General features: G+C 42.4%; 2 protein-coding genes across 2 annotated transcripts in view; one reads left to right on the plus strand and one right to left on the minus strand.

Moving 5' to 3' along the window:
* The window catches only part of Dbp45A (putative ATP-dependent RNA helicase Dbp45A), a 184,145-nt gene that overhangs the window by 109,120 nt on the left and 66,479 nt on the right, over window positions 1-8,546 (plus strand). The window lies entirely within an intron of this gene.
* On the minus strand, window positions 4,430-7,591 carry LOC145324256 (ADP-ribosylation factor-like). The gene is made up of 5 exons (XM_080166881.1): window positions 7,440-7,591; window positions 6,847-6,976; window positions 6,262-6,374; window positions 5,013-5,103; window positions 4,430-4,622 (listed from the first exon to the last, which is right to left on the minus strand). The coding sequence occupies exons 1-5, from the start codon at window positions 7,484-7,486 to the stop codon at window positions 4,443-4,445; spliced, it is 561 nt and encodes a 186-aa protein (XP_080023007.1). The 5' UTR covers window positions 7,487-7,591; the 3' UTR covers window positions 4,430-4,442.

The following is an 8,546-nucleotide window of genomic DNA, read 5'->3' on the forward strand; positions in this document are numbered from 1 at the left end:
CTGTGCCACATGCACCTGAGTTCCTAGGGCAGGGGAGGGCAGTGAGTAAGGGCGAGCCTGTGCCACATGCACTTCAGCCCCATGCCACTGGGCATGCTTTGGACAAGGGAAGGGAGCACTTAGGGCTAGGGGAGCCGACACCCAGGCAAGTGCCAGTCGCTTGCCAGTCTGTCATTGGGGAGGGTATCGGGGTGCCTCGGCCGCATACAGATAACGCTCAATGGAAACTTGTATCTAGCCAGGAGCAGCCCAGCCGTGTCCAGTCCCAAGAAGCAGCCGTGACCAGAGCTGAAGATCCCCAGCCGCGTGTACGAGGAAGATGGTTGCCTGGAAGCCTCCCCCATTGGTGGATGGTCCTGTGGGGCCTCCTGCTTGCAGCCGTGTGGCCTACAACCAGCTACGTCCTGGTGGGGTGGGACTGTGCCAACCCCACCCATGTCACGTCTTACAATAAAGAAAAGATGTGTAACACGGAGCCCCTACACCAAGAGGTGCCCCTGGGCCATGAAGTACACGTCCTGCAGCAAGTCAAGGTGAGGGAAACCACTGGGTACAGTTGTCAGCTCACCGTGTCCCAGTGGACATTCAGGTGTGGGGTATGGGGTCACCTCAAGGTGACCTCGGTCCCCACCCTCATGAGGCCAACCAAGATAGACCCAGAAGCGTGCCGAGACCTGGCCAGGAACCGAGTCTACACGTTGCCAGGCAAGACCCAGCCACTGACGTTCCAGCTGAACCACCCCCTGTTCTTCACCATCGACATGGTGGGCGCCCTCGTCAACAGCCCCGAGGGGGTGGGTTGTGAGGGGGAGGACGTCCACTTTGAGGGCCAGCTATACCGCAACGAATTAGTGCTCCAGGAGCGACGGCTGCTGGTCAAGGAGGAGACCTATGTGGTGGAGGATGGACGGGTGGAGTCCCAGTCTGACCACTTGACCCTAGAGTGTCCCCATTCTGAGCTGTCCTGCATCACTGGAGAAGCAACCTACGTGTGGGACCACCTGGGGAGAGATTGCCCCTTGAGGCTGATCCGCAGCCTCCAGCCCAGCCTGGTGATGGATGCATATCTGGTTGACCATCAGGCTCAGTTTTTCATCAACATGACCAACCCCACCTCGATTGTGAACTGCGACTTCGAGGCCCATGCCACAAACCATCCAGCGCTGTTCGTGGCAGCTGACCCAGCCGCGGCTGCGCTGCCCAGAGTGTCGGCCAGGGATGTTGACGTTCCCCTTCAAGCACAGATACATGCAGGTTATATTGGATTTACCCTGGAAACGCGCATGAAAAGCACCGCAGCAGAAGAAGTGGCGGCCAACTGCTGGAAGCTCCAGCAACTAGACCCGGCCCACCCGGTGCGTGTCCAGGGGAGCACGTTCTCGGTACTGAGGGGAGACATCCTGCTGCAGCTGACCTGCCAACGTCACAAGTACGTTGTCCGCGAACACAAGGAGTGTTGGGACAAAGTGCCAGTAGAGCCCACAGGTTTTGTAGACGCTGTGACACGGGTATACAGTGAACACGCCACCAAGATTCCCTGCTCCTCCACCTACCCCCTGACTGTGCACGCGGAGGAAGGCTGGATAGAGTTAACCCCCGCTCCCAAGAAGAGGCCACCCCCGCTGGATACGCCTAAGCAGTTGTTGACAGAACCCTTAGATGACTTCAGTTCAGGTGGCTTGTATTCGCAGGCTGAGTTGAACGACTGGCAACAACTGCTGGCGTTCCCAGCATACAAGAGTGCCATGCTGACCGGCCTATCCTATGGCTCCTGCGTTCAGCAAGGCAGCTGTTCGGCCACAGGAGACCATGGGATAGTGTCCTACAACATTGACCGACTGGCGGAGGAAGGAGAGGCAGCCCTGGATGTCTGGGCTGGATTTAGACAAGCCATCCACGAGTGGGGAGATGGCACAGCCATACTGTGTTTGCTGTTGTTGATCCTCAAACTGCTGGGGGACCTAACCATCATCTCCCTGGCAGCAGCACAAGGAGGAGTCCGAGCAGCCCTGAATGCGATATCACAAGTGTTCCTGTACCATCCAGCTTTATATAGGAAAGCGCTGGCTAGAGCCAGGCTCAACCATGCCAAGTCCCGGGACTTTTCAGTGGACTGGGATGCCATTCCCATCGGCAGGGAAGCAGCAGAGGAAATGGTGTCTATGAAATCCACTGACAGCGGGCATGACCGCCCAGGCAGGCCAGGACCGCCCTCTGGCAGACCCCGCGGCCCCTCAGGAGGACAGGCCGCTGCTCAGACGATCAACCTGACAGCCAGTGCCCCAGCCGCTGCCAACAACAACCAGCAGGCCCCACTGCTGACTGTTCCAGCAACAACTGTGCCACCAGCAAACCTGATACCTGCCGGCGCTGACCAACGTGTCCAACCCAAGCCAGCCTCTGCCTTCTATCCCACATTGGGAGCCCACCAACCCTAAGAGGATACTCACCACTAGGATTCCATTGAATCATTATCGTTTGTATATATTTTAGCCCTAAGGAGCGGGCCGAAGGCCTCAACCACTGTCGGAAGTCTGGTAGGGAAACCCCCTCCCCGCCTTCCGAGGGGAGAGTTGTGGTATTCGGCAACCGTGAGCCATGCCTATGGCACCCCTGATCTGGGGTTCGGTGGAGGGTCAACGGCCCTCCCCCGAGTCCTGGGGAAGGGGTCTAGTGACCCCCTCCCTACGCTTAGAATTAATGATTGAATCTGTCATGTTTATTATGGTTAACTGTATTCTTAATTCTCCCCCACCCTTTTCAGGGATGGGGGATCATTATTGCCCAAACTGACCATTGTATATGTATTATTTAGGCTTTTATGTTATGATTATTTATTCCTATCCATGTTATTATTGTTTGTTGTATATAGCTTCAGTATCTTTTAAACCTTCAATAAAGTGACAACTGAAATTAGATGTTGATCATTATCTAGTGAAAGCTAGAGAAGCGTAGCTTCTCTATAGTAAGGTGTCCACGTCTGTCACACTGCCGTAATCTAATTGAACTCCGGTGTCTGCCATTTATCCTCGGCGGATACCACAGTTGTAGGCAAGTTATTTTTCAACTTTTAACATCCCTACAATTCTTGTTTGCTTATTGCAAGGCAAGGTTGGCTAGCTGCGAATGTTTTCTTAGAAAACAAGAACAAAAACGTCATGAATTAGCACAGTAGTTTGAACTTGATTATCTTTTTCATAAAGAGGATAAAATATTTAACCTTGTCAGAAATGGAAAATATTTACTAAGTGTAAAGATTAAGTTAGTTGGAATTCAAGGTGGGAAGGGGTGGAGAAATAAACCCTCCCCCACAAATTTTCAATTTTAGTTTAAGAATAGAAAGAAAACTCTTTTTTTAGGAGAGGGGGTGTTTCTAGGACAATTTTTTTGGCGAGGGCAGTGGTAGAGTAGTTAACTCCCCAAAATAGTTACAAACCTTTCCAGGACTTATGAGAAGTTACATTGTATTGTATCGGTTCAGTGATTACTGGGATCCTTTTATACAGCTACAGACAAACATCCTGTTGCCTTTATATAAGGATTTTTAAAAAGTGATTGGACTTGGTTTTAAAAAGTTTTAGCATTAAAGGTTAGGGGAATAGTCAATAAATAAGTTTTATTAGAATGAAATGTATAAACTGCTTTTTGCTTCTGGCGATAACTTGCTTTAAGTGCTTATAATTGGTTTGTAAGACAAACAACAATTAAATGCACATTCCATACTCATAATTAGATCTACTCTTCTTTATACATTTCTCTCTCTCACACTTTTTCTCTCTCTCCCTCTCTATCTCCCTCAATCTCTCTCTCCCTCCCCCCTTTTCTCCCTATCTCTTTGACTTAGTGTTTTAATCACTCAGAAATTGTGAAAGATTAAAAAAATTTTCAAATAAAAATAATTTTTGTGTGTAGTTTTCTGACGAGTGTTACTTAAAATAATTTCGGATGTTTGGACAGAAAATGAGAGATTTGGCTCACCTTAGTTAGCCCCCAAACTGTCCCACTTTGAGAAAGACGATTCCAGTGACGTCATATACGTTTAGGGAAGGGGGAAGGAAATCTCTTCCCCTTTCTCCCATCTCTTTTGAAGAGATTTTCTTCCCCCCTTCCCTTTTTCTTTCCCTAAACGTATATGACGTCACTGGAATCGTCTTTCTCAAAGTGGGACAGTTTGGGGTTCGTCTGGGTAGTTGGACCTGACGTTAGAGTGTCATGGACAGCAGCATCGTCCGTATGAGGTAATTGAGGTAAAGGGCATAATTTATAAAACTGTTTAGAATTATTAAATTTATTATTTAATTACACTTAACTTTGTTTTTAGATAAATAATTTTGTATTTATATACAATATCACAGGAAAAAAATCACATATTTTTACATTTTTTATTCTTTTGGTAAAGTATGATAGGTAATATTAAGAATTCTTTCGAAAAATTTTAAAATCTAAAAATCTGATTTTCTTGGTCTTCTCTTAATAGTTTCTGCCAGCCATTCCAAGCCCTCTGCGATTCCTTCCCCATTGACAGCGCAGGTAGACTGGATATACCACTCCCGTCCGCGCATCTTATCCAAGCCCAGGTAGCTGGTGACCTCGGAGGTAGTACAGCTGTGGGGTAGGTCAACCTAGATAGATTGATAGCTTTTTAGATGGACAGCACAATACAAAAAGAAAATAGCTAAGCTTGAATTTTTCTTTTCATATTTCATAAGATTTTCAATGGGCCATGCGCAGATTTATGAAGACTTCATTAAAAGCTGTGGTGCTTATCCCAGCTTTTATTAACATAGTTAGTTCTTTCAAGCACAGATACTCATATTTAAAATTATAAAATAAGAGAGGGGTGGATGTTTTTTCTTTTGTCTGGCCCTGCGGGGGGCCTTACTCTTTAGGCCTAAGAGTGCCCCTTATAACCTAATATATCCTTACCACAAGTAATAAACAAACTCAAAAACTACCCTTTCCCTCGTATTTTCAATTCATTCAGTTTAAATATTTCTAATTGATACTTTTACCTTGTTATTAAAAACAAGAAGAGTAGTGTCTCTAGTTCTATCATCACTTAGAACTCCATCCAATTCTCCTTTAGCCTCTTGCATTCTTTCCCTAAATAGATATACATAGTTCATCACTTAGAACATTATTAAATTTTTTATATCCTCTTAATTTTTTCTCCTTAATAGACAGATAAGTAGATAGATAGTTCATCTTGTCATATTATCAATTATAACTCCAATAATATGTAGATAGATCTGGAGGGATAAGACATTGGCCGATAAATTGATGTGAATCCCGAATGATCACGAATGCAAAATACACCGCCTGTAGTGTTTGAAATGTTTGGACACCCAAACAGACAGTTACTTTTCATTTAACCTTAACAAATTTTTAACTAGTGTAGAAATTAGGTTATCTCTTTTCGCTGAACGTAACAAACCAGGTAATAGGATAGTAAGTATTTTATTTTGTATAATATAATATAACTAAAAGGCCCATAATCAAATAATCCCACCCCTTAAAACGCCCTTATTTAAAATTAGTATACATAATCAAAATGCCCCCCCCCCAAAAAAAAAAGCAAATTGCCCCCTAGACAAAGTGCTTCGCACGCCACTGCTTGGGGACTAGTGTAATAAACAGCCCATTGTCCCCTCTCTCTCTGAGATAGATAGCTAGCTAGAAAAGGTTGCGGCTGCAACTGAAGATTGCACAAAAGGTTGTCCATGAATTAGGTAGCAGCTACCTGTCATTGCTATCTATGACATAGATGAATGCATCAATATTATCCATGTGTTGTAGCCATAACTTTTTCATCTTCGGCCCTCCACCAATATCCCAAACATTAAAACTAACATTCTGGGAAAAGTTTTGGTTTCACTCAAAATAAAATCCCTACTAATTTTCACCTAGTATCCTTTCCATTAACCTCAGTTGTTCTGAAAGACAGATAGATAGATTGTAGAAAAGACAGATGGTTAGATATAATAGATAAACAGACAGATAGTTGAACAGATAGATAACTGAGAGAGAGGGGACAATGGGCTGTTTATTACATTAGTCCCAAAAGTTTTATAATAACGTTTTCTTATTCGTTGGCTTCAACTTTGGGGACTTTAGTAAATTTGATTCGTTGGTTAATTAAGTTGAGTGTTTAAACGTTTAAACCACTACAGAAGGGGTAATTTTGTGAACCATCATTAGAGATGGACATCAATTTATCGGCTTTTGTCTTATCCCTTTAGATCCCTGTAGGTAGATTGATACCTGTCATTGCTATCTACGACATAGATCAAGGCATCCAAATTCTCCAGGTAGTATTGCCACAAGGGTCTGATCTTATCCTGGCCCCCAATGTCCCAAACATTGAAGCTGATGTTCTGTTGAGAAGATTTGGGTTTCACTCAATTTGTTAAGAAATTTAATAGAGTAGAAGGAGAGTGGGAGTAATAGATTTAGAACCCTAGATGTGCTGTCAGATACAAAAATCCGTCAACATATGATTCATTAAAATTCCAATATGACTCATTCTATGAATACAAGCAGCAAAAACTTTTGACAATATAAATTTCTGAAAGCCTTTATCCTAAAAAATTCAACTATTTAGAGCTTACTTGTACACGTCATAAACTAAATATATGGCCAGATTGTTCCATCACTTTGTCCAATTTACCGATCTACTATATTATTGTTGGAATATTCCCCCTGCCACTTAAAAACTATTAAAGGTGGGTTATCAAAAATATCTTTCTGCTATCTAATATAGAGGGGGGGGGGTGCCACCTCTCTAATTGGGTAATGACCCTGGCAACTAGGAACAAATTTGTATTTAATATGAAGAGTAAAACCTTCCTTGTATTCTACAGTCTCCACATTGAATCCAATAGTTGGGATAGTTGTCACCACTTCCCCCAATTTTAACTTGTAAAGGATGGTCGTCTTCCCGGCATTATCCAGCCCTAGCATGGCAATCCTTGCTTGCCTAAATAGATAAATCCTCATATTATAGTAACAGTATGTATGTCTGTCTGTCTGTGTGTATGTAAGTTAAGGTCTCGCTAACCGCTTTACTGGTTATGGTTCTCATTTATAATGAATCTTCTTGTAGGTAAAGGTCAGGGTTATAGCTCTTTTGGGGGAGGGCACCTCCAACCTCCCTAGAGAAGTTATCTCTGCAAGAATACCCTCAGACATTATCCCATCCCCTACCCCACTCCTAAGTGCCCTTAGAGACTTCTAGAGGTATAGGCACTAGTAATTATATAGATAGATAGTTGGATATATTATAACTGATATATTATAGCTGGATAATAATATAGAAGAAATGATTTTTTAAAGAATTATACCTGTTACCTATCTGAATTAGAAGCATATAAAAATATAGAGTCCATGATATGATAATTATCTTTTTTGATAACTAAACCAATTACCAAATAACCGCTTACCTGTTACCAAAAAATCTGTCAAGAAGGCTTGAAAATAGGATACCCATTTTATTTGTCTGACTTTTGTCCTTGAGTTCGTTTGAGTATTCAAAATATAACTATGCATTTTGAATACGAAATTTCTATATTTATGAAGAATATATTTCATCAGTTCCAACATGGAATTTTTTTTTTAAATTTCATATATTCCAACAATACATTTTTTACGTGGAGCTTTTTACGTGGATGAAAAGTCTTCTTACAAAACTACAAAAAAAAATATTTTAACCGAGGCAATGTTTTTCTTATTTAGGTATGCCCTTACGTTGTGTTCGTAGAAAAAATTCTTTTCCTTCGTAATAAAATTATGAATTTATAAAAATAGGTTGTTGAAAATGAAATTTAATGTTACCTGCCAAAAGTGCTATACAGTTTATTTCTTATTAAATTTGATCTCTTTTTCCACTGCGCTACTAATATACACATTTGTCCTTGAGCCACAATTTTTTATTAGCCCATGTTACACTCTAACTAGGGTCAGTCCCAGGGGCGTCCAAGCTTTTTTATTTGGGGGGGGGGGGGGGGGTAAAATTTTGAAAATAAAAATTTTGGGGGTGCCTACGGCACTCCCAAGCTCATTAAGGGGGGGAGGGTAATCTTTATTTCATAGAGGCATTTTTTTGGGGGGGGGGGGGGGTAATCACCCCTTTGCCTCCCCCCCCCCCTTTGACGTCTATGGTCAGTCTATCCGAACGTTCTTCCATCAGGGTTCGTTAACAGAAATTAGAATTCCTTCAGTGTTATGACAGATAGAAGTCTGATTTTTTTAGTGTAGATTCCCCGAACTATTGGGCATGTTTGTTTATTTAAACATTGGCAGACAGTCCATTCCTTGACTGCTCTTTAACTGCTTTACAATTCTGAATTTATTTAAAATTTTTCTAAGCTTCTATAAATGAAATCCAACAATTACTTTCTAATTATTCAGAGCATTTTTTGCTATAATTTCTTTTTCTTACTTTAATAAAATCCTTGTTTCACTTTAAAGATAATAATAATACATATTTAGCTTTCTAATGCATAGCAACTTAAACAGTACATAAAAGTATTGATTTCAAATGCAAGTGC

The sequence above is a fragment of the Acartia tonsa genome, chromosome 1 (genome assembly GCF_053477335.1).
Source record: "Acartia tonsa isolate MP-2025a chromosome 1, ASM5347733v1, whole genome shotgun sequence".
Taxonomy (NCBI): Eukaryota; Metazoa; Arthropoda; class Copepoda; order Calanoida; family Acartiidae; genus Acartia; species Acartia tonsa.

What these genes read in the sequence shown, in the direction of transcription:
- LOC145324256 (XM_080166881.1), bottom strand. Translation starts at nt 7,486, where the DNA reads ATGGGTATCCTATTTTCAAGCCTTCTTGACAGATTTTTTGGTAACAG. An exon ending in GACAGATTTTTTGGTAACAG is followed by an intron (nt 6,977 to 7,439) that starts GTAAGCGGTTAT and finishes TTATCTATTTAG; the next exon opens with GCAAGCAAGGATTGCCATGC. An exon ending in GTCGTAGATAGCAATGACAG is followed by an intron (nt 5,104 to 6,261) that starts GTATCAATCTAC and finishes ATATCTATTTAG; the next exon opens with GGAAAGAATGCAAGAGGCTA.